Source organism: Lactuca virosa, chromosome 8 (genome assembly GCF_052849685.1).
Source record: "Lactuca virosa cultivar CGN04683 chromosome 8, Lactuca_virosa_CGN04683_v6, whole genome shotgun sequence".
Lineage (NCBI taxonomy): Eukaryota > Viridiplantae > Streptophyta > Magnoliopsida > Asterales > Asteraceae > Lactuca > Lactuca virosa.
Genome location: NC_136433.1, coordinates 364,759,204 through 364,787,161, shown reverse-complemented (window position 1 = coordinate 364,787,161; position 27,958 = coordinate 364,759,204). Strand labels below are relative to the sequence as shown.

The 27,958-nt window shown below is 35.6% G+C and overlaps 1 protein-coding gene and 1 long non-coding RNA gene across 2 annotated transcripts; both read left to right on the top strand.

Annotated features, from left to right (window-relative positions):
• Positions 1-149: 149 nt before the first annotated feature.
• LOC145134859 (uncharacterized) lies at positions 150-2,891 on the top strand. The gene is made up of 3 exons (XR_013719398.1): positions 150-287; positions 687-724; positions 2,509-2,891. It is a non-coding gene; the product is annotated as an uncharacterized LOC145134859 (long non-coding RNA).
• A 6,752-nt stretch (positions 2,892-9,643) lies between these two features.
• LOC145131911 (GDSL esterase/lipase At1g31550-like) lies at positions 9,644-26,166 on the top strand. Its single transcript, XM_079066553.1, has 6 exons — positions 9,644-9,824; positions 10,370-10,615; positions 10,759-10,895; positions 11,026-11,317; positions 24,963-25,863; positions 25,955-26,166. The coding sequence occupies exons 1-5, from the start codon at positions 9,644-9,646 to the stop codon at positions 25,040-25,042; spliced, it is 936 nt and encodes a 311-aa protein (XP_078922679.1). The 3' UTR covers positions 25,043-25,863; positions 25,955-26,166.
• Positions 26,167-27,958: the final 1,792 nt, after the last annotated feature.

Sequence of the window (27,958 nt, the reverse complement as noted above, 5' to 3'; positions counted from 1 at the left end):
AATTTTTTACATTTATAAATAATGTAAAATCAATATTTGATATTTATTATATTGTGTAATTGTGAGTATAATTAAAAATATTAAACTTAATAATTTATAATTAATTACTTTTAATGAAAAATACACCATATGATATGTGAAACATATTTTGGCCTTACAACCTGTAGGGAAATCGAAGAGCAGGGATACGAAGAGGAGAATGGACCCTAACCCTAAACATGATTTCAGCACAAACACAGAAATCGAAGAGGAAGGAATCACATTTCAGAGCTAAATACTACCTGGAGGTAAGTGATGATTTTGCGATTCAGTGATTAACCCTAGCTCGGACTCCCTCTCTCCCTTACTGTTTCCATTTTTTCTTCTCCATGTTTCCGTTAATTAGGTTTTAATGGTTCCAAAAGGGGTTTTATAGTGTGATGAAACGACTAATTTTCTAACAGGGCAACAACGTTTTTGGTTATTGGGATGCCATAATCATGAGGTGAATTAAAATTCATTGTAAAACATAGAAACAATTCATATAATGATGAATACATACACAGTTACACGCATAGTTAAGCAAGCAACAATGTCCAAATAAATAGTACAAATAATGTAAAGACAATTGGTAAAATAGTGACTATTCGGTCAACTGGATGTTTATTTTTGTTAACTAATATGATTTTTTTTATTGATGATTGCAGTTGCTGGTACTTCATCTAGACCTCGTACATTTAAGAAGGTAATTCTAATATTCCATTTCTTGATAAAGTGTCCAATTTCTTAGTAGTTCCAAAGATATATACATCATTTTCTTTCTTTCTTCATCTTTTTTCTTTGATGGCTTCACTTATAGAACAATAAGATGAAACATGATTAAGAACAAACAAATAACAACATATTGAAATTAATTCCCTTTTTGCCCTTTTCATTGGGTTACAATAATAGCAGAAACTGTTTAAACCATTCACATACAAACGCAATATATGAGATTATTTCAGACTTGTTAATACCAATCCATAAATAGCAATATAGTATAATGAAAAAATAGCAAATATAGTTTAAAATTTTTGCAGAAACTGTTTAAACCCTTAACAGAAATAGCTATTATTAACTGTTTTTTTATAAAGAAATAGTTAGTATTAACTGCAAATAATTGAAAACATATTGAAATTAATACCCATTTTGACCTTTTCGTTGGGTTAAATCGAAATGACCATCTTGTCCCTTTCTTCCTTACAATACAAAAAAATATTAATGTCTAATATGCTGTGAAAAAAATGCCCAGACCTAATATGACCTGAAAGAAAAAGTCCAAGTCTATCCCTAATCAAAATAACACTTGTCATTGCTATAATTTGGTGGGTTTTTCAAACTACAATGTCCTAATAAAAAAAACTTTAATAGTACATCATTGTCAATGGTTGGATCTGTGAAACTACACATAAATATCGGCATAGACACGCACACATCAGATACACACACATGCATCCCAACTTTCATCTAGAGGTATGTTTGTTAGATAGCAAAGTATGTTGCTAGTTTTAGCATTTAGTCCAAACTTACAAAATTTATAAGTTATAAATAAAATAGGACACAGTACTATCGCATTGTAGCTGATTTGGCAATATAAACAGGTAGATTTTCAAAAAAGAAATAAAAAAACTGAAAGTGTAATGCCATATATTATTAACTGTTCTTTTATAAAGAAATAGTTAGTATTAACTGCAAACAATTGAAAACATATTGAAATTAATACCCATTTTGCCCTTTTCATTGGGTTATAGTAATAGCAGAAATTGTTTAAACCATTAACATAAATAGTGAGTATAGACTTATTTTTTTAAAGAAATCGTCACGGAAGTTTAAAACTGCAAAAATACAAAAAAAAAATTACAAAATATGGTATGAAATACGAATATATACATACACAAAATATGCTATTAAATCAATAATAGCAATATATTCCATCGCTAATACAAATATAAACATATACATTCTCATATTCAACTGCAAACAATTGAAAACATATTGAAATTAATACCCATTTTGCCTTTTTCATTGGGTTACAATAATATTAATAGCAGAAACTGTTTATTAAACCATTCACATACAAACACAATATATGAGATTATTTCAGACTTTTTAATACCAATCCATAAAATCGGAGTCCTTTTTTCTCAAATAGAGTCGATACATATTATACAATATACACCCAAACAGAGAGATTGGAAGGAAGATGAAGATGAATACATTGAATGATTAAACTAATAAGAAAAACTTTTAATAACATACCTAAAAGAAGAACAGACGGCAACTTCAATATTTGATACTATGTTCTCTTTTGCTCTGGAATTTGGATTTGCTGTGAATGAAAGAATTAAACGTGATAATGTATTTAAAAAAATTAGATTAGGCAAGTTACGCTATTTAAGAAATTGATCAGAATCATATATTTGAAAAGATTTAATTATCTTTTTAAATTAAACAATGATGATTTACTTTCCGTTTTTTTAATTGTTGCAGGAAATTGAGTAATTAACGCGCAAAAATCAAGCAATTGACGTGTTTAATGAAGGGCAATATCAGAATTTCACATTTAGAAAAAGAGTGGGAAAATTCGACTGGGGTGGGTATTTGATTGCCACGTGTACAATTTCTACTTATTTATTAGTTTAGGGATATATATATATATATATATATATATATATATATATATATATATATATATATATCAACTTTGATGCGGAGGACAGATGATTTAGCGGAAGGTTTTATCGACAAGTTGGAAAAAGACAAATGGGCCAAAGGGACCCAACCTGAGACATAACTTTTAATTCATAATGAATTTTGAGATGTACGATATATAGATATAAGTTCATGTGTGGATGAACATCTCTTCTGTTGACATAGGAACCAATAAAAAATTAGAAAAAATAAATCGTTAATTAAATCTATAACGGTATATTAGTAATCTTAGCTATGATTAATTATGGTAAATAGAGAAAATCTTTAATTACCTTTAAATTTGGGAAATCAGTTTATGAACCTTAAAAAACCACCCACCGACCTCCTTTATAACAATCCATCTTCTTCCTTCCTACACCACCTCTGTATGCGATTCTTTTTTCCCACGACATCATTAAGTACCAACGTGGTGTCGTCCAACATTGTCATCAAGCCGAACACCTTCATCTACCGATCTTCATATTCTCATGTAAAAAATTAGAAGTCACTCGACAATTCACATTATAAATCAAATATCTATTGCTTTTTTAAAATTTTATTCAAACTGATTTTTTTCGTGTACAAGACACTTAGCTTTTTAATAAATTTAGATTCGAAAAATTATTTTGTGTGATTCGTTTTCTTTTCTCCACATGTGCTTACGTTTATTATTTTTCCTCAACTTACGTAAAGAAATTATCATTTTACTATGATGGAATAGGCACCCCAAGTGTTTGATGTAATGTCCCAAAGAAGGTTGATTTTTAGTATAAAGTTTAATGGCATCCCAAGGTTTGATTTTTAGTATACCAATGGTTTTTTTGGTTCTCAATGCTTTTAAATAAAAAAAATTTGATGACATGTTTTTTCTAATACGCCATGTAGACAAATCATTCTTCTAGAATGTTGTGATCATCTCTCACATGATGGAGTGGAATGTTCATGCATGGGAAAAGTGATTTGTTTTCTTTTCTCCACATGTGGTAGTTTTATGGAGTAATTTGTGATGACTAGTTAGCTAGCATTGATGGCAATTCTTAGCCATTATATTTCCTTACCTTTTAAGTATTTGTTCGTATAAATAGGTGTGTTACATGAATATAAAAAAAACAAGTGAAGTAGTACGAAATAAAAATATAGGGCAATGTCAATCATTTAAACAATATCCGCGCTCTTGTGTGAGAGTAATTCTAGTCTATCTTCTTTCTTTATAACCACCGACAAGTGACAGTAGTTTTGTTCAACTACTATACGATAGCGAATATGATTCAGCCGCAAATCCCTAAATTGATGGAAAAAATTATGGGAACTGGAGTATTAAAGCTGCCACATGTCACTTTACCACTCAGCCACGTCTCTTGCAATCTAAGTGATCATTATATTTATGTGACGATCTCAATGGGTACTACAACTCTCCTTTAGGATGTTTTAGCTAGTTTTGACTTTCATTTTCGTGCTAGCCGGGTTAAAAGTAAATTATTTTATAAAAATCATATATCTCTCGTATGGACTCCATTTTCGGCAAAATTTTTCCTAAAGTTTATATATCGAGGATTACTAAGAAACTCCTTTTTTTCACTTTTAGTCAAAATTCAACCAATCTCTAGGTACCGTTTTGACGTAACTAATTTTTATTACGTGGCAGATTTCTATTTTTATAAAATCCATAACTCTTTCCTTTGGATTCGGATTTTTACGAATCATATACCCTTGAGATCATGTTAACAAGTACTATCCAAGTATGTTAAGCATCTTAGGAAATGTTACAACTTTTCGGATGCTAATTGTTTAGCCTAATGAACGTTTTTAACAATAAATGTAATGACACATTTTATTCTTATTATCTCAAAGATCAGATATTTCAATTTTATGCTATTACATCTGTTTTCCAACTTCCTAATGGGAATCAGTGATGGAAACCTCTCGGTTGTCACAGTATCAGAGCCTTGGTTTGAGGGATTCCGGCACACAGTCGGGTATGTCTGAACTCAAACAGAGGAATTTGAAATCTTTTTGAAAGAAAATGGATTTTATACATGGATGTTTTTTAAAGAAATAGGTGTGATACGTGCAATCAGTCGTGCTCAAGTAAGGATTTCCTAAAATACCCATACATGTTTATAGTTTCAACATATGTGTATATGTCTAGCATACGAGATTAAGGTTGAGGATTTGTTCGTAATTGCATGGTAGAATTCTTGGAGAGATGCATTGTATTTCAATTGTACGAGCCTTTAGCACTGCATGCTACTATAGATTTAAGATGAATAGATAGAATGGCCTGATTAGGGGTAGTGCATTGGTTTAGAACCCAATGCTCGAATGTTGCTAGCTTTGTGCTTCTAGGGACTCCGCTGCTGTCGGCTAATTATTAAGTGAATGCGTAAAATTACATGTTATGGGGATAGGATAATTTTTGAAGGTTAGATTCAACCATATTGAAATAGCTCTTTTTTGAGTCCAACCATTGTAGGGTAGGATTTAGCATTCAAAAATTATATGATGTCGATAACATGTAACTGTATTTGTGAGGCAGTTAGAGAAGTTGAAGGGAGTCTCTTCTGCAGTTGATGTCAGCAGGTGATGGAAAAAGGGAATCCTAGGAAAACCTATGATAAATCTTAGCGCATAGGGAGCTATATAGTGTGAGGGAAGTAATGGATAGTAGGAAGTGAGTTGGAGAATTCGAGAGAGTCCTTGAGGAAGGTATACATAGGTATGGATGGTAGTATTGGGCCCGTACTACTAAAAACATAGGATCTATACATAAGACAAGGAAGGTCTTGATGATTTCGAGAAACTTTCGGAGTGTGAACCTCTTCGTGCGTGTACTGATTGCTTATGTATTGTGTTTCAACATGGTGATGACCTGTGGCGGAGCAGGAGGTTTGGGATCTAGATCGAGATTGGGCACGGACACCAAACCAATTGATGAGGGCTACAGTAGTTTATCGCGTCAGAGATTACGAGAGGCATCCTTGATGCGACACCGGTGATGTTCGGATCGATCACTCAGCGTTTCATAGAGTTGATGGGGGAGCGTTTCCGGGCCTTTAGATCTGAGGTAGCTACTGGTCAATATGTAGCCCACACTCTCTCCTTCAAGGTTTTTAGGGGATGTAGGGCAACAGTTTTCTTTTGGGTGAAGGACAACATTTCCACCAAATGATGAACAGCAGACATGGAGTGGGATCAGATGGCTAGCTTCTGCCCCGAGGGGTCGAATGTGAGGTTCGCTGCACGCTGTCTGAGGGAGCGAACCTGGGATTAGTAGGAGGAGGTTGGTTATGCTCTGGGAACTTTAGCCATTAAGGTCATGACCTGGTCGGATTTTGTAACCCAGTTCTGAGGGGAGTTTGCACCTACTGTTGAGGTGCAACAGCTGGCAATGGAGTTCCAAGATATGCGGCATACGACTGAGACATGGGTAGAGACCACCGCCAAATTCCGAGAGATAGGTTTATTGGTATCCTAGTATGCTGAAAATGAGGAGATGAAGAAGAATCGGTAACGTGATATGCTAAGATATAATATCAGGGAGTTTGTTAGCTATTAAGCCTGTCCAACATTAGATGACATGATATCCAGGGCTTGGGAGTGGGAAATCGATTTAGAGCACATCGGAAGAGGAAGTGTAACATCTGATTATCAGATACTTTCATTTTTACCCTTTGACCTAATTAAAGTGTGCACATTTTCTCCCTTGTGGTTTAAGTTCCACCTTTCATCCTGTACGCTGGGCGTACATGAGGGTATGTGTAGCATACTCGTGAGAAGCTCGGGATCGCGGAAGCCATTAGTACGCGGGGGCGTGCTTATGGTACGCCGGGCGTACTGGCCCAGTCTCTAAACCCTAAATTTTAGGGTTTCACCCCTATTTCAAGGCATTAACTCACCCTTGGACCTCCCATAATCAGCCTCCACTCCTTCCAAACCCTAATCTCGAGTATATTCCTTGTGAGGAAGATCTTGAAGCTTAGTGATGATTTTGGTGGCCTTTTGCTGAAGAAGAAGACTAGTGAAGAAGGTGGTGTAAAGTTTATACCTTGATGTGTTTCCTTCTAGATGTCCATAGATGAGTTTTTTATGAGCTTTTTGTCCCAAAGCTTGAACCTTTGTAAGTATGGAGTACTCAATAACATATTAGTTGTCTTTTCAAGTGTTTTAGGTATTGTAGATTCATAAAAATGGTTGCTTGATGGTCCCTTTCTAGTTATGCAAGATTTTGGTGGTGTTGAGTATGAATTAAGTTTGAGTTTTAAGGTTTAAACTCTTTTTAGCCATGGAAAGGCTTGAAGTTTTGGACTTTATGGATTAAGACGTTCTAAGAAGGTCATATTTGTGTTTGGGATGCATGTCTTAACATTTAAGACCATTTTGGAGTAATTTTTGGGATCGGACGGCTTAGGCCCCGCATACTTTTGACTACGCCCAGCGTAGCCTGACCAGATCCTGCCTGATTTTTTAGTACGCCCTATGTAAGAGGAGTGTACGCCCAACATACGCGCTAGGCAGTTGACTTTTGCTGACTTTTGACCTTTGGTCAAGAGTTAGGGTTTTGGACCATGGGAGGGGAAAATGGTCTTTTCTCCCTTAAGGGGGCTTAGTTGTGCAATTTGGACTCTCAAGTTAAGTTACGGACCTTAATTATTAATTACAAGTAATAATTATGATATTACGCGGGAGTATAGTTCCGGCAGTTCGGGTGTGAGATTTATTTGTCATCAGTATCAGGTGTGTCTCCTCACTTATACTTACATGTACGGTACACTAGCTGTATTTGTGATGACCAGTTGGGTCTAACTTTTATTTTGCATTATGTTGTTTATGTGTGACTGAGACCGTGGTCTCCAGGGTTGCTGATAACCCATATGGCATGACTACTGCTAGTCCCCAGGGTTGCTGATAACTCATAGCTGTTTATTTATGTTGTTATGTATGTGGTATCTTAAGGAACTTACTAAGCTTCAAGCTTGCAGTTGTTGATTATATGTGTTTCAGGTACTTCTAAGGATCGTGGGAAGGAGAAGGTCTAATTGTACACACTAGCTAGGAAATTTGTGACTAGGCATTTTGTAGCACTCTGATATTTTGTGATGTTTTGTATTTGACACTTATGTTTTGCGATGACTTGGCTTCTGAATAATATTTTTGGGTAATTTAAAAATGAAAATTTTGGTATGAAATTTGAGGTGTTACAGGAAGGTAGAGCGGGTGCACGTATCTGGGGGTTCAACGAGAAACCCAATGTTTTTGAGTCTAGATCGAAAGGCCAGCAGGTCGGGGCCGTCGTGGCAAATGCGGCAAGATGCATGATGGGGTTTGCAGGGCGATTGGTTCAAGTTGCTATAAGTGCGGCAAGATAAGATACTTCGGCAGGGATTGCACTACCACCACTACCACCCATGCTTCATGAATCATTTGCTTTCATTGTAATCAGAGGGACCATAAGAAGGTCGATTGTCTGAGTTTGACGGATGAAGTAGTTGTAGCACCAGCTCCGACGACGTTGAGGATTACATATGGCCGAGAGGGCAACCAAGCGGCCCTTGTGGCGAAGAGCAAGGCTTTTGAGCTAACAACTGAGGCGTTGCATGCAACTCCTGACCTTATATAATAACTTAACCCAATTGATACAATAGAGTTGATTTGATGTATGAACATATTGTTTATCAAAATAGTAGTTTAGATAAGAAGCTAAAAGTTAATTAACTAATGATACAATGTAATCTAAGTGTCATTAAATTAGTTTTTATTTGATCGATGTGTTAAGTTGTTATATGAGATGATTAAGCCTAAAATTATGTATTATATTCAGGATATCGTTCTTGGATTAAAGGAGAATACAAGAGCAACAAGTAGGGTATGTTTTACAGCAAACAAAGGTGAGTAAGATTTTTTTGAGCACACATCCTTAAAAGATTTTATTTTTTTGTCTACGCGCTATGTGTTACGATTTTTTCTTTTTGATTGATTATATGATACGATGCTATGATATGATTGATATTTTATGATCTTATATATGTTTTTTTACACGATATGATGTCATTACAACTTGTAATGACATTGTATTGTGTAATCAACATATATAAGATCATAAAATATCAACCATATCATAGCATTGTATCATATAATCAATAAAAAAATCATAACAAGTAGCAGGTAGACATATATAAGATCATAAGATTCTTATTAATTTATGTGAATATATGTACGTTTCTTCTTTTCTTTCTTTAATATATTCCACTTAATTAAAAAACATAGCTTTTCATGTAGATTGATGGATTTGACTGATGGAGTTGATTATTTCTGTTAAACACATGTTATTAATTGAGGAAGGGTTTTCATAATTTACATAAGCTTGGTTTTTTTACTAGCATTAAAGAAGAAATTACAATTTCAAGTGCCCTTAACCCTTGACACCTAATTTCAATTTGAATAATGATCTCATCCACAAAAAAATATTCTCAAAATGTCGAAAATGTGCATGTTTAAAACTCTTTTGCAATTTAGTATATTAGTATCATTTTGCACATTACTCTTTAAAATATTAACCCTAATAGTAAAGAGAAGAAACAACCTAGCTAGAGAAAGGTGGAAAAAAACATTGTGGGTATGTTTTACCAAGAAAATGAAAAACATGTTCAAAATCCAAAAAACCATACATGTTTTTCTAATAAAATGAAAAACATGTTAAAAAATCCAAAATTTTAATTGAATAACATGTTATTTCTCTTTTCATTCTATTTATCCACATAAGGGATTTGTATATATAATGGGAGCTCCATGCTATAACTTCCGCAGGAAATTTTGTTACCTTCTTTCTTTTCAAACAGTATAAATATATTTGGAGCATCTTGTAATGGAGTTTTCTACATGTTCTTGGTCCATTACATTCTTCTTAATGATTTTGCAGGTGTTATGGAATACTAGCATGTATGGGAATGGATGTTATACAACCATTTTCAGCTTTGGTGACTCCCTGGCTGACACCGGAAACATTAAACAAATCGCCTCCATATCCGTTGATGCTCTTCGGTGGCCTTATGGAGAAACCTTCTTTCATCAACCCACGGGTCGTGCCTCCAATGGTCGCCTCCTCATCGATTTCCTAGGTAAGTCCTGTGTGTGTGTGAAACTAATAACTATCAAATGTGACTGGTAATGGTTGAGCCCTAGCTAGAACAATTTATATATCACAGTAAACGGCTAGAGTTGATTGGACGTAGATCAAATTGGTTTGTCCCAGAATAGACTCGACTCAGAGTAGTTGTGTTTGATTGAGGATTCAATTTGACTTATGGTTTAAGACTTTAAGGTATGTCTATGATAAATCAGATTCTAGTTGTCAGTACCATTGCATACATACATTGAATTTCGTTCATGCATTGACAAATACCTAAAGCATTTCACTCTGGACAAGCAAAATCCAGATGTGTAATGCCAATCCAGATGTGTAATGCTAAGCGTGCATTAATAATTGTCCAACATCTTGGAGAAACCTTATCTTTGTTCCATGCAAGTTTCTGATCTAAGTTTACTTCTTTTTTCCTTGATTATCATAACTTCATATTGATTTCTTTGTATCAAGCCTAGTGTTTGTTTTAGATATTTGACATCTTGTAAATAGTCTGTAACAAACTATGTAGTTCATTTTGATTTTTTGTTCTTCCTGATGCTGAGAATCTTGGGTTGCCATTGATACCACCGTTTCTACATGACAAGGAGGATGACAAAGTGGTGGAATTTGGACAAGGAGTTAATTACGCGGTGGTGGCTGCAACAGCATTGGATACATCGTTTCATGAAGCAAGAGGGACTGTTAATGCTGTCGCAAATGTTCCTTTAGGAGTTCAATTGACATGGTTTAAAAAATCACTGCCTTTTATTTGCAGCAACGCTTCAGGTTCACGTAATCAAACATACATATGTGTGCATAATATTTGTTATATATTGGGATTATAATTTTCTACAAAGTTAAAGATTTTGGTTTATAATTTCGAGATTCAAACACTATTTAATGAGTTTTGTTGACTATAATTTTGGCAGATTGTAGAAACTTAGTTGGGCGTTCTTTGATCCTAATGGGAGAGATTGGTGGAACCGATTACAACAATCCAATAGTTGATAATAAACGAATCGATGACGTTCCACTTGTTATTGATACCATCATCTCAGCAATTAATGTAACTACTCAAATCATTCAAACTATATGTTAAATTATGATCACTACCAACAACTTACCATGCATTCACAAATTTCTTTTTCTAGTTTATGATTTTCTCCTGGGGTTGACTCTAATAGTTTTAAATACAGGAACTAATTAATATGGGGGCTCAAACACTGGTTGTTCCAAGAACCTTTCCAATTGGGTGTTCTGGTATGATACTAACAAGCCATTTTTATGAAAAAGAAGAAGAGAATGATAACAGAACCGGTTGCCTCATCAAGTTCAATAGACTTACCGAATACCACAATGAACTGCTGCAAACCAAACTAAACCACCTTCGAGAGCTGCATCCCAGTGTCGTCATCATCTATGCTGACTACTATAATGCTGCCATGCAGATTATCCATCATAACCCAAATAGCTCACAATCAGAAATTGGTGAGTGTTAAAATTATGCTCGACAAAGAAACATTTTTTTGGACGTTGAAAAACAATCCAGTACTATATGAAATGTGATCACACATTTTATCCCATAAAGACTTAAACCAAATGATAGCAACCAGAGACCAATTTCAGACTCTACTCCAGTAAGCCAGTAAGCCAGGAAGTATATTCAGCCAATCTTGTTCCCCTGATGGAATTACACACACATACACACGAAAGAATACACAAAACACCAAGTTTTCCCAATTTCCCAAATCTTCCCACCAAAAACAAAACACCTTTTTAAGGCAAAAAATATCTCACAGTAACACCCTTTGATCTCACAATTAAGATTGCACCCCAACACCAAGTTACTTTGAGGAGATAGACACCAAAACCTGAACACATTCTATGAGTTCCCATGCATCCAATCCACCTCGACCCATGTTGCAAATAATGAATGTGCATCCTAAGATTACTGTTTGAAATATTTTCATATAAAGATTTACCACGAATTGAACACTACACAAACTGGATGCATCAAGAAACGATAACACGATGAATCAATCCTTTTACATTCCCAAATAGATGAGGCAAACTCTACCCTTAAACTGATAACCAGCTACAATTGTTGTGATGTTGAAAATGTGATCGAACAAATCCATATTACCTGGAAGGAAATTAACCCCAAAAATTTGACCCCTCTGCCCACGTATACTTTGCCACCAAACGTTTTACTAGTGTATGTTCGTTCCTTTCTTCTGCATTCTTACACAAAGGGCAGCTATGATCATCAAGTTATACGCCAATATCCACTTGACATTATTAGAAACTGTTGGTTATTTTCATAACCAAAACATAAAATGCGGAAGCTTTAGATCTTAGTCTCGAATCTGTCAAAAGAAAACTTTATACCTGAAAAAACGATTACATACCTGATTCATTATGATTTACGGATCTGAAGACTAGGATGAGTTTTCCAGTTGATCTCAAGAACTCTATAAAATCACTCAGCAATTTGAGCCACGAATTTTATGTGTGTATTCTGTGTGTCTTGATCTGCTCCTCATCACATGTATATATAGATGGAGATATACTCTAATGTGAGAGATGAAAGGGATCTTGAGGATCTTGAGTCAAACCGCGAACTCAACCCACAAGATAAGTAAATATTCAATAAATCGTTTCATCAACAATTTATATATTCTTACCATAATAACTGGATTTAATAATAACGTTACATATATATGATGTGGTCCCATAATTATCTAACAATCTCCCACTGGACCACGAATATAAAAATGTACGTATAACTGTATAAGCTCTTTAATGAATGTTATCATAATATTGGTACCCTTAAACAATCTCTTCCACTAATCATAATATTATAGGATCAAAGTGGTCTTCGTTACAATTTACGTAACTAAACCTATCAATGGTCATATATACATATATAATTAACGACATAGATTAAACATGATGTGTGGTTTTAAAATCTAAATCGATTTCCAACGAGTTCCTCTTTAGATTGAAGTGAGATCAAACTTCAAATAAGTGCAAATAATAATGGAGTTAACTGAATTCTTAATTCTGTACAGAAAAACGTAATTGTTCTTAAAGAAGACATAAAGCACCATAAAACTCTCACTAAAACCAAATATCACACCAACGTGTGTAGTATGCTCGTGAAAGACTTAGAGAGGTAATCCCTTTATGAGCGGATCCGCTTTCATGGAGTTTCTTCATATCTGCTATATATATATATATATATATATATATATATATATATATATATATATTTCCATTTTGCACTATTGGGTTAACAAAAGGAAACTTGATGTCAATATGCTTTGACTTAATAGAACTTTTGTTGTTGGAATACAACATTGCTGGCTTATTATCACAACTTTAGTGGTCTTTCAATACCAATAATGTGTAGCCTCGTGACAAAATTCCGCAACCATATTCCATGCTACAGATTATGCTGCCATTATGGAAGAAGCTACCGAAATCTATTCCATGAAATGACTCATCATGCTAAAATGTAAAAATATCCAGATATGGATCGGTAACCATTTTTGCATTTAACAAAATCATATTCTTAATAAAAATGATCTTTAAAACATCTTATTTCCAATAGTTGAGCATATAGCCGTTTGTTAAGTATAGATATCTCAAATCCATTTGGCTGCTTTCTTTTGATCCAAACTTGGGTTGCGAAGATATCTGCCCAAAACCAAAAAGACAAATTTCCTCCTACTTAATCTGTGATACACGAAATCATCTATTGTATTTACCTCAAAACCAAAAGAGATAATAAACTGATGAAAATATGGTATCACGCATAGGATATCTAAAGTTGAGGTTGTTGAGTTTGTGTATTCAGTATAGGATATTGAATAACATTGTTGATCACTAATTCCTAATCTGCATACTATCAGAAGCAATGAATCAAGACTTATTCCTCCTTAAGGACAATGTTTTAACATTGTTTCTCCCCCAGACTCAACATCCTCAAAGAATGTTACTCTATCCAAAATGCAAGGTCAATATCCATGCAAATGAGAACTAACATAATGCCCTTATTCCATTCCTTAAATTTAATGTCATTGAGTAAATGAATAATAACTGTGATCAATATTAGCATATATAATACAATAATTCAAATTTGTTGTTTTGAGAACATAAACAAATATATTTTTATGCTCATTCATCCATAAACTTTAATCAATAAATTCAATTTATGACATCTTTACAAGGTATCAACACACCATTAATATCAAGTCTTTGGATAGCAATACTAACTTGCCAGAGATATCCTTGTTTTAGAGATAAACGTTGACAATAAACCATGTCAATTAACAAGCCCCTCTTTGAATTGACTTATTAATCACATGTAACCAAAAAATCATCACATGTTTATCACAAAATATATGTTTATTCGGCCAAATATCATTCTACCTTTGGGTCGGCTAATACCCGCATTAACAAACACATAAACTATAAATTTTGATAATAAGAATTGACAATATATCATAGCAATTAATAAGTCCCTCTTTGGATTGACTTATTAATGACATGTAACCTAAAAATTGTCGCATATTTGTTATCAAACATGTATTTATCCGGCCAAATATTAACCTACCTTTGGGTCGATTAATATCCGCAAAAAGAAACACAAACCATAAAATTTAAGTTCTCTGTAAATTAATTTTCACAAAAGAGGTCACTTTGGCGATATATTGTGTCAATAAATTTACTTAGACAATAAATAAACATATCATAATTGTAGTGTATTGACAATTAACCTGAAATATATTGAATGTGTCTACCTTTAAGTCGAACACAGTTCACATAAACAATATCATATAAAACTTTAATTATTTACAATCAAAATGATTAAAATAATAGAGGTTATTTTAGTAACAATTTTATATTAATCACTAACCCAAAACACGACGTCCATAAGCCAAAAGATTCAAATATTCAATCAAAATATTTTAGGTTTTATAAAAAGGAAACTATTAATGTTGTTTCAACCAAATGACTAGTAACTAAATAATAGAAAGACTCAACATTATCCTAATATGGAGATTTGTTATAACAAATATAACGACAGTACAAAATCTCATTAGTTTTCTCATAAATATGTGTGATATTACGTTTTCATTAGGCCGAAAATATACTAAAGCAATGCATATGTAACATCCCAAAATTTAGGGCCAAACATTTTATTTTTAAATATAATAATTGTAAAACCATTTGTCAGGAAACAACCATAGTATCAAATCATATCAAAACCAAAGTATCAATAGTCAAAACATGTCATGATAAGACAACATCAGAGTATAAATCCCAAGAATCTCATATGTGGAAAATCGTGTGTGTGATGTGTTGCTACCGTATCGGCTCCTTTCCCTTCAAGAAGAAGGACCTGAAACAAAACTGAAAACTGTAAGCACAAAACTTAGTGAGTTCCTCAATCATACCTCATACCATATAAGCACATAATGTTTAGCATATATGGGTGCTGGCCTCCCCTTTGGTATCTTTCAACCGGTAACTGCCTAGCATATATGGGTGCTGGCCTCCCCTTCGGTATATTTCAACTGGTAACTGCCTAGCATATATGGGTGCTGGCCTCCCTTCGGTATCATTCAACCGGTAAATGATGACTATTTCACCCCTACCACAACCATATAATAACATAACATACTAGCACATTAAGCATAACAGATTGTGGCGTACCATATAATTATCACAAAGACAATCATCTCAACTATAATCAATATTAGTGGGCCGACATTGGTGCCTTCGACCCACTCATACTGGAAGGTAACTCACCTCGATAACTGGGAATTAGCTGCAAAGGCTCCTGATCTGAAATCAACCACTCTCAGACTCCTACACATAAGCATTTCCTTTAATTACCCTTTCATACTCATGAACCCCCCCCCCCCCCTTAAGGGTCAACTCTGGTTAAAGTCAATTCAAAGTCAACCTGTTGGTCAAAGTCAACATCCTAGTTGACTCAACACGCCGAGTTGGTCGCTCAACTCGTCGAGTTCCATGATCCATAAAGCATGGAAGTCTCGATCCAACTCGTCGAGTTCCTCCTCATAATGTAGTCGGGACATTTCACTCACAACTCGTCGAGTCCCTCTTTGAACTCGTCGAGTTCCTCAATCTTCCTAACCCAAAACCATGGCCAACTCGCTGAGTCATCTCCTAGAGTCAACGAATTTGCTCGGTAACAGAAAAGGTTGGGGGACCACGACCCAAATCGCCAAGTTGTATGAACAACTCGTCGAGTCTCCTATAGTCTAAACCCATTCAGTCGTTTCTAGTCGGGTTCAATGCATCCACACCATAGATCCAGTCCCTTAGGACTAAGTTACCACGTAAAGTTGCTAACTTTACGTTCATGCATGGTGTCATGAAGCTAATAGCACCAAAACTAAGCTTCTAAAGAGATCTAAGGCATGCAGAAGGGCCATTACTTAATAAAGCTGGCAACTTTAAGTCCATAAGGCCATGGACGTCTAGATCTGAAGCCATAACTCCAAAACATGATCACATCCACGAATCGCATAGGCTTCTTAAATCCCTAAACTACTCCATGAAGAGATCTAGAAAATGAATAGTCAAGGTATAGACTTTATACCTCAATAAGGCTGCCTTGACAAGGGAACCTCTGGATCCAAAGCTTCTTCCTTCAACCAAGCACTTCTAGCTTCCACTCCTTCAAGGAAATTCCAAAGAATCACCCTCTTTTCACTCACACATACTCAAAAGGCTCAACATCACGAATTAGAGTTTTGCTGGACTGAGGGAGGCGATGAGGGAGGCCACAATGAAGTGTTAAGGTCCTTAAATAGGGTGTAAAACCCTAATAATTAGGGTTTCACTCTGGTAGTCCTACTCGTCGAGTTGAGGCTCTCAGCAAGTCTAGTAGTCTTCAAGTCCCGCGTCCAAATTCCATTCTTACTCGACGAGTTTGGGCCTCCAACTCGCCGAGTCCCCTCGCAAAAATGAATAATTTAATTTTAAAATACATACCAGGATCCGGGCGTTACAACATAGTACTTGAACTTGAAAATAAATGTAATAATATATCATGATATTAGCTTGTTCCATTTTTAATAATAGAAAGAAGCTATGATATATAGCCATGTACGGTCAAAGAAGAAAATGTAATATATATATATTTATCTCACCTTATATTTCTTTGATGGAAACCAAGAAAAAAGAAAAGTTAGGTAGCAAGAATATTATGATATGTTACTATCCATTAAACATACTGGTAAGAAAATAATTATAATCTTAACATCAAATTTTGGAAAATTTTACCAACTATTTTGTAATAATTAAAAAAATGAACCATTATCCAAATCATCATTATTTAGTTTCTCAATATTAATTCTAGGAAACCTTAACAATCACGTGGGTTGTGGATAGGTAATTTGTTTTATCAACAACATAAGTTTCACAGCTCATACGTCACAAAGGATAAAAAAAACATATTGTAAATTTACATACAAAATATATGCGTACAAGTAACCAAAGAAACCATATATCTTCCAAAATTATTTTCTCATCATCATCAACATAGAAATAAGCAAAAAATGAAACCGAAATTGCAATCTTGACGTAATGAGTAACAACATGTATGTTTATTATGTAAACAAATTTTAGGGGTATTAAAACAACAAAAAGATTCTAGTAACAGATTTGAGTTGGCTCTGATACCAATTGTTGGTTATTTTCATAACCAAAACATAAAATGCAGAAGCTTTCGATAATAATCTCGAATCTGTCAAAAGAAAACTTTAAACCTGAAAGAATGATTACATACCTGATTCATTATGATTTACGGATCTGAAGACTAGGATGCGTTTTCTAGTTGATCTCAAGAACTCTCTAAAATCCTTCAACAATTTGAGCCACAAATTTTGTGTGTGTATTCTATGTGTCTTGATCTTCTCCTCATCACATGTATATATGGATGGAGATATACCCTAATGTGAGAGATGGAAGGGATCTTGAGGATCTTGAGTCAAACTGGGAATTCAACCCACAAGGTAAGTAAATATTCTAAAAATCGGTCCATCAAGAAGTTATATTCTTACCATAATAACTGGATTTAATAATAACGTTACATATATATGATGTGGTCCCATATAATTATCTAACAGAAAGTCATTTTTTTAAGAGTTCTCTACATGTAAACATTAATTTTTCCAAGGATCAGGTTATTCCACTTCCACTTTGAGAAACAACCTCGAAAATTCACGTCATTTTATATGCCTTACAATCTAATATTGAATCTTTTCGAAGGATCCAGAGAATTCTACCCCCTAAATATATTATTTTAATCTTCGGCTCACCACACAATTTCTATTAGCTTCAATTTCCAAGACTCTTGGAAGCGGATCTGCAAAGGCTGTTTTATCAAACAATGTTGTTAGTGGGTAATATAACACAGAGTTTGTTGGAGTAGTTTAGGGTTTATGTTGGAGATCTGGATACCCCTTAGACCGTGTGAACACTTTCTGAACTGATATTTCTACCTTATGCCTGGATTGCAAGAAATTCAGCGTAGGATAATCCAAGAGGATACTTACAAATCTAGACACGAAAATCGTAAGCCAAATTGCTTGATGGATTTCGTTTGAAGAAAGCTAATAGTTGTGAGTCTCTTCTCAAAGAGAAGAGTCTTTTATATAATAAACGATATTAGGTTTTGCCTCTTAGGGTTGGCCGTCGTGGGTTGCTTTGGAAGCATGTCAACGAAACCCAAAATTTAATATGGAAATCAATGGTTTTCAAAACTGACGAATTTCGTCAGTTTAACCATAATCACGTAGGCGGGACCCTAGGCAGGGGCTCTGCCCCTTGGACCATGCTAGGGGCGCTGCCCTTATACCTCGCCAAAGGGGTGCTGCCCTCGGTCCCCCAACTTGTCGTCGAACCGACTAGTAATTCGATATTATACATGCGTAAACTCCGCACATACCCATACATATATTATAGTACAAATTATGAATCCCCTTCGCTCACATGTTAGTTCCAATTACATAAAATTAGATGGTGACACTAAAATTACTAACAAGTTTGTAATTATGTTCACAGCCCTTGTAAAAATAGCCCAACAATATGTTGTATTTTGTTAGATATTTCTCTTGTTATCCCTAATATTTGCAACGAGAATGAACCATTTAATCAATGTATCACATCACATATCTTATCCTAAAAATCCTCACTTTCATTTCTTTCACGACTGCTTGCTTTCTTACTCAAGGCGGCACGACCTGCTCCACGTCCGACCACCATCCTTGGGTCGTGTTCTTCTACTAATTTTCCAAACAAGGTCTTTGGTATTACCAATATCAAAACTCACATACCATTGATCCTCGACTTGGATCGATTGAACTATGATGATTGGAAAGAACAATTTTGAGCACACTATTAGTTTTGATGTACGAGACCATGTGGACAACACCATGCCTAAGCCAACGGATGTAGAATGGAAGAAGATTAATGCTATTTTGAAACTCTATAAATATGGTACGGTCTTTCCAAACCTATCACCGTTAATTTGAACATAAACTTCACTTTTAAAGATGTATGGGTGAATCTAGAAGGCTTGTTCTAAGTCAATAATGATGAAAAAGCACCGGAGGTGGATAATAAATTGTGTAATGTTTCCACTACATATATTTCGTCCATAATATCTTCACAAAATCAAGACAATGACTGATTTAATTGAAAATATTGGATCCCCGATACTAGATAAAAACCTAGTCTTCTTTGCTATTAATGGAATATCATCAAATTTTGATCATGTGGAAAGCATAGTAAGACACCGATCTCCCCTTCCACTGCTTCTTGAAACGCGGAGCATGATTCTCATGGAAGAAAAAGGAATGGTTCACTCACGGCTCACTCATGTCCCACCTCATCATGACAATACCTCATAATATAATATTCTTCATTTCTTGTTATGTTTTGTTCGAAGAGTCTATAATTCTGTATAGTTCTGTTACACCTGAAGCACCACTCTCCTATGATTTCCTACACGACAACCTTGGCTCTTCTCATATTGTTCACTAATATTTCCTTGCTCCTTCCTCTTACCTAATCTTAATATCTCTTCTCGAAATTCCACTCCCTATTTTCCACATCACCTTCATCAACAAAGGCTATCGAGACTACATATCACACTTCACCATCTTCTACCATTATCATTGAACCACCTAGACAAATCACCAACGATCCAATGATGATCCGAACAAAAGAAGAATCCAAGAACTCATTCAACATCTAAACCTAATCATTTCCTTTATTTCCTATGTCGCGTGACCATATTTACAAGTTATTTAGGACCCTCATTAACATAATCCATAGATAGAGAGTTTATGCTCTTATTTTGAATAGTACACGGACCCTTGTTCCCCCGACCAGGAGGGGTAAACATTTAATAGATTCATGTGGTTACTCAAAAACAATTTTCATGATGATAGAACTCTTTCCATCTACAAGGATTGTCTCGTTGCCAACATAAAAAAGCTAGCAACCAGGTATTGATTGCAATGAAGCATTCAACTTGACTAACCAATGACTAACTAACCGGATAACATACAGATTGTTCTTATGTTAGCTATGAATAATGCTTTTCTTCACAAATCTCTACTGGAGACAGTTTACACCGAACCCTCTACAGGACGACATTTTACATTGGACCCTCCTTTTATTATACATTGATGATATTATTCTAGCTATTCCATCTATAAAATTCTTACAACAAATCATTTCTTATAGGGAATGACAATTTTTTTCACATATTTGGGGACTCTTAACTATTCCCATAGCATATCTTCCTCCTATAACTCCACCGTTTTACTTCTCTCTCAGCCAATATATGTAACCAATATTCTTAAACAGGCTAACATTATTATTGAGACCAATATTTTTATTCAACTAAAGCCATACCAAATCTGGACTTGAATGGTACTCGATATTAGACCCCTCTCTCCACACCAGATTGGAAGAGCCCTTTAGTACCTAACCTTCAACCATAAGAACATTACATTTTAAGTTCAGCAAATATGCTTATATATGTATGATTTTCTGGATCCATACTTTTCTGCTCTCAAGCGTATCTTGAGATTCAGATTTGTGGGTGTCCAACCATTTGTCAGTCGACCACTAGATATCGTGTATTACAACTCTATGACAATCTTGTCTAAATGCCATCCAAATGATAGGGTGTAATTTCCAATTCTAGTTTTGAAGTTCAGTACATGGGAGTCGCCTATGCATTTGCATAATCTTGTTGGTTACATAATTTACTTCGTGACGTCCAATGCCTCCTTCACAGATGACTATTTTATTGTAACATCCCAAAATTCAAGATCAAAATTTTCGTTTTTAATTACGTATTTATAAAAACCAGTAGTCTGAAAACATCAATAGTATCATCACATATCATGATCAAAACCAATATCTCAATACCCAAAACATGTCATAATAAAACATCATCACAGTACAACTCCCAAAGATCTCATGTGTAGAAAATCATAGTGTGATACGTTGCGATCATGTCGGCTCCTTTCCTTTCAAAGAAGAAGTATCTGAAAGCAAAACTGAAAACCCTAAGCACGAAGCTTAGTGAGTTCCCCCCTCATACCACAACCATACAACAAACATAATATCAGGCATATTCGGGTGCCTGACCTACCTTGCTGAGCATACCTAGGTGCTCAACCTACCCATGTCAGACATACCGGGGTGTCCGACCTACCCCTATCAGGCTTACCTGGGTGCCCGACCTACCCCTGTCAGGCATATCTGGGTACCCGACCTACCCTCCGGTTTATTTCAACCGCTTACGGAGTCTGTTTCACCCTCTACGACTATCACATAATGTCATATAATAACCACACATAAACATATTGTTAGGCATATCTGGGTGCCCGACTTACCCTCCGGTTTATCAACCGGATACGCAGGTCTATTCCACCCCTACTACTATCACATAATATCATAGCATGCTAGCACATAAATCATAACAGATAGTGGAATAACAGATGATTATCACAAATACAATCATCTAACTACAAACTCCTACTAGTGGGCCGGCCTTGGTGCCTTAGACCTACTGCTACCGGGAAGGTAGCTCACTTCGAATGTTGTAAAGTAGATGAACAATACTCGACTCTAAAATCAACCCAACTTAAACCCTACACTAATAGATTTCCTTTAATAACCCTTTCATACTCATAACCCCTTAGGGGTCAACTTTGGTCAAATTCAAAGTCAAAGTCAACACCCTGGTCAAAGTCAAAGTCAACATTCTGAGTTGACTCAACTCGTCGTGTTGGTCCTTCAACTTGCCGAGTTCCATAAATCATAAAATCCTGAAGTTGCAATCCAACTCGTTGAGTTCTTTTATGAACTCGTCAAGTTCCTCCTATCAACAAGATTAGGACATCTCAAATCAACCCGTTGAGTCCATCCTTGAACTCGTCATTTTTTTTCCTTTTAACAGAATCGGGACGCTTCGACCCAACTCGTCGAGTTCCACTATGAACTTGTCGAGTTCTTCAATCTGTTAAGCCTTCTTAAGGCATTAAGCCATTATTCTTCAAATCTAAGTCCCATATTCCATATATGGGTCGAAAACACGCCTACGAGGGTAAAGTTTCCAACTTTACCCATTAAAACCTATCGTAGAAGAAATAAGCTCAAACCCTAACTCAAAATGGATTAGATCCAACTCCAAAGGCCATTAAGACTTCAAGATAGACCATGAGGTCATAGATCTGGGCTCTGGGGACAATTTGGTCACATAAAGCTCCTATATTGGCTTGCATGCATGACCCATTAGGGCTTAGAAGACCAAAAAGGTGGTCTAAAAGTTGCATGGGATTTCCATGGCCATAAAGTTGGCACCTTTATGCCATGAAGTTGTTGGATAAGGTGTCTAAGTCCATAACTATATCTGGTATGTAGTTGACCCGATTTGGCATGGTTCATTTGGGTTGCATGGCATCATGACAATTGGATAGACAAAATGAGAAAAGGACACTTATGGTTTGTTAATATATTATATGTTCTAATATATTAATATGAAATCATATTATTTAATTACTATTGATCAAGAATTAATTTGGAATTGATTTTGTGATCAAAAGAGACTAATTAAATATATGGGGATTGATTGTGTAAATCATCCATTCTTATATACAAGGCTTATGATCCATGGTTCATTGGATTGGGCTAGCACCTATTGGGTGCTCCATGGATGCTCCATGGAGGTTATAACCCATGGATCATGGGGGAAATGAAAAGCCATGCACATTAAGGTTTACATGGTGTAACCCTACATGTGACACACTATAAAGGGAACCCCATATGGAGCAAAATCGGCACTAAGAAAAGAAGAAGGAGGGCTAGCCGATTTTATGTGAAAGTGTTATTCTCTCAAGTTATTCCAAGAGTTGTGGTGTTGTGTGAAACATTTGAGGCATCACATTTGGGGTGCTAGGCTCACAAGGTCTTAAGGAATCCAAGCTATAAGAAAGGTATGTCATTCTACTAGTTTTATATTACAAGTACCCCATGCCATGCTAGTTAGGATGAGAAACCTTGGAAAATCAAATTCGCATGTATATTATAGAAAACATAGATCCAAGGTATCCTGGGTTGCATGTACACCATAGGAGTGTTAGAATGCTCAAATCCCATCAGTGGTATTAGATCCTAGGCTTGTTTTCATTATACTTGATGCAAATTGCTGAAGAAAGTCGAATTTTTGCTCACTCTTCAATGAACTCGTTGAGTCCATGGGGGTACTCGACGAGTCCATGTGTTATTTCATCCTACTCGTTGAGTAAGTTCTTGCACTCGGCGAGTAGGAGGCCATGTGTGCACATTTTCGAGTTTTGCTGCTGGAAATGGACTAGAATCATTACCCTAAACTGTTTTGGACTTATAAAACCTATTTTTGGTGAGGTAATGATTATACCAATCCATTTTCAATGGTTATTATCAAATTTTCAAGTTTTATATATGTTTATATGATTCTTGAAATTGTTGATATGAATGTTCATACTTATGATTTTAGTAGATCATGGGAATTATTTGCAAATTGTTTGATAATCTAATTCTTGATCTAAATGTTATTAATGGAGTCCATAACTTGTCCTCAAGTTATTGATTACCAAGAGTCATTTCTTTAAAAGAGTCATTAAAGAACTCATAGGTTACATAAAATGAAGAGTCTTCTTTTATAGACCATTAAACTCATAAGTTATGAAGTTGAAAAGTTTTGAAGATTCAAGTTTTGGAACTTGTAAAGTCACTTTAGAAAACTTTAGTTCCAACCCGTAGAATTTTAAAAGGTTAAAATTCAATCCTTTTATTTTATAGTATTATAATTTAATATATATATATATATATATATATATATATATATATATATATATATATATATATATATATATAGAATTTATTGAGAGTGGACACCCATTAAGCTGCCATTTTATAGGAAACAACCTTATACCCCCCTTATAAAGTAACTAAATGTTTTAGAAATTCCCAATCTTAGTTACTTTTGGAAAAGGTGAATTTGGTGCTAACCCATGAAATTACACTTTGCACCTTGCTTAAATGCTTACTGGAGCGTGTGTGGTTAACCGACAAACTAACTTGGACCTGACAAGCATCGTAAAGGGTGGCTTAAGGTTTATCATAGATCTGTGGAGCGTGTGTAGTTAACCAGCACATCGATTAGGTGATAAAATTAAGAGTACCAAGTTAATTTGCATGGTTATTCACACCTTGTTTTGTGATCCTCGGTATCCCAGTCACAAACTTGAAGGGCACATTAGAGATTTAAACATGCCATTGAATTGTTTAATGAATCTGAAAAGATCTAGGAGTTTCATTCCAATTAAAACCTAATATTTATTTCATTTTTCGTGGTGGAAATTGGTGAATCATCATTCACCTACCTTCAAATATTTTATGGCTTGGATTAGGGCATCCCTCTTCTAAGTCATAAAATATTGTGTTGGATCCTAGCCTTAATATTACATTTGGGTGTCTTATTAAGGTCTCTTTATCAAATCTAAACTTGTCTTTCTTCTTTTTTCAGATGTCTTCCAACAATGCTTCTGGCTCGAACCCTACCGGCTCCTTCTCTCTCATGAACCTTTGTGGGAGAGTCATCTTTGATGGGACTAATTTCAATGATTGGATTAGGAAAATAAGGATGGTCACTCGCTATGAGGACAAAGAATATGTACTCGACAAGGAGCTGAAGGAACTTGATGAGTCTTCTGCTACTCCACAGGAGATCACTGACTTTAGGACTCATGAGAGAGATGCCACCAAGGTGGCATGCATCATGATGGCCACAATGACAGCCGAACTCCAAAAGTCCTATGAGGACTTTTACCCTTTTGAGATACACCAGGACCTGATGGAAAGATACCATCGGAGTGCTCGTCAAGAGCAGTATGAAATCATCTCTTCCATGATAACAAACCAAATGAAGGATGGTGAACCCATCACGGGCCACATGTAGAAAATGCAAAGGTTTGTGGACCGTTTATTGAAGTTGAATGTGAACTTCCCTGAGGAGCTAGCTATTGACATCATACTACACTCCTTACTTCCCTGTTATGATCAGTTCCGCATGACCTATCATATGAACAAGGAGGAGGTCACACTTAGCAAACTTCAAGGACTTTTGAAGACCGTTGAATCTGGTCTTAAAGGCAAATCGGTTGTTACCACTCCTACTCCTACCGCCACCCCTGTTCTGGCAATCGGGGATGGTAAAGGTAAAAAGAGGAAGACCCCTTCGAAAGGTACCAATGGAAAGTATCTTGAAGGATCCTCATCAAATGGAACCAAAGGTGGTTCTGCTAGTCCCTCTTCCAACCCAAAAGATGCTCAATGCTTCTACTATCAGGAAAAGGGGCACTGGAAGCGAAGCTGCCCCAAGTACTTGCAGGATCTTAAGGATGGGAAAGGAAAATACACCCATATAGGTATTTACACTATATTGTCTAATAATTCACCACATACTAATTATTGGGTCCTTGATACAAGGTGTGGAATCACATTTGTTCTGATTTGCAGGGCCTAAAAAGAAGTGAGGATGTGGAGCACGGGAAGATAAACTTGATCATGGGGAATAAGAATGTATCACCTATCACCAATATTGGAGTGTATTCTTTATTTCTTAGTAGTGGATTAGTATTAGATTTAAATAAATTTTGTTACTCGTCTGAAATGACGAGAAATATTATTTCTTTTCATGGTTTGTACAAACAAGGATTTACTTTTCATTTGATAATGATTGTGGTGGTATTGATGCTTTTTATAATAATGTTCTTTATTTTAAAGCATTACCTTCTAATGGTGTATATGAAACTGTGTCGATTGTAGACAACTTAGGAAATAATGTATTGCATATTGATTCTTCCACTAGTTTGGATAAGGCATCCTTGTGGCATTGTCGTCTTCGACATGCCCCAAGTACTTGCAGGATCTTAAGGATGGGAAAGGAAAATCCACCCATATAGGTATTTACACTATATTGTCTAATAATTCACCACATACTAATTATTGGGTCCTTGATACAAGGTGTGGAATCACATTTGTTCTGATTTGCAGGGCCTAAAAAGAAGTGAGGATGTGGAGCACGGGAAGATAAACTTGATCATGGGGAATAAGAATGTATCACCTATCACCAATATTAGAGTGTATTCTTTATTGCTTAGTAGTGGATTAGTATTAGATTTAAATAAATTTTGTTACTCGTCTGAAATGACGAGAAATATTATTTCTTTTCATGGTTTGTACAAACAAGGATTTACTTTTCATTTGATAATGATTGTGGTGGTATTGATGCTTTTTATAATGATGTTCTTTATTTTAAAGCATTACCTTCTAATGGTGTATATGAAACTGTGTCGATTGTAGACAACTTAGGAAATAATGTATTGCATATTGATTCTTCCACTAGTTTGGATAAGGCATCCTTGTGGCATTGTCGTCTTCGACATGTCAACAAGAAGCGCATAGGCCAACTCCAAAAGGGCTGGAGTCTTGGAGTCATTTGACTTAAAATCTTATTATAGTTGCGAATCTTGTTTACTTGTAAAAATGAAAAAGTCACCCTTCACTGGTACTTGTGCTAGGGGTGAGGGTTTGTTGGATCTCATACACATAGATATGTGTGGGCCTTTCAGAACCGCCATAAGGGATGCTAACCGCTTCTATGTGACTTTTACTAATGATTACTTTAGATATGGTTATGTCTACTTAATCAAGCATAAGTTAGAAACCGTTGAGAAATTCAAAGAGTTTAAACAGGAAGTAGAGAATCAGTTAGGCAGGAAGATAAAGATTCTCCGATCCGATCGAGGTGGTGAGTATCTTAGTATCGAGTTCCTTGACTATCTTAAGGAATGTGGAATTGTTTCACAGTTGACACCTCCTAGGACACCACAGCTGAATGGTGTGGCTGAGAGGCGTAATCGAACCTTGTTGGACATGGTTCGTTCCATGATGACTCAGGATTCGTTACCAATCTCATTTTGGGGGTATGCCTTAGAGACTGCCGCCCATATCCTAAATCTAGTCCCTACCAAGAAGGTTGCCAAAACACCTCACAAGATGTGGACTGGGAAAATTCCCAATTTAGACCACATCAAGGTTTGGGGTTGCGAGGCTTTTGTGAGGCGTGAGACTCACGACAAGCTCGAACCTCGAAGTGAGCGGTATATTTTCATCGGCTACCCATAGAAATCCTTTGGTTACCTCTTCTACAGACCCAGTGAAAATGTGGTCTTTGCGCCAAGTAGAGGAGTCTTTCGTGAGAGAGAATTCATAAGACAAGGAAACAGTGGGAGGCAAATTGACCTTGAAGAAATTCAAGAGTCAAGCGGTGAAGGAATCTCTAACACTAGCAGTCAACTTGAGGAGCAAACTCCTGTAGAGCCGATAGATGAGTCTGTGCCTCTGAGGAGTTCCACAAGAGTTAGGAATCCACCTGAACATTACTATGGTTTCCATATTACTGTGGAAGGTGATGCATTTATCAGTGATAGTACACTGGTAAATTTGGATAAGCCTAAC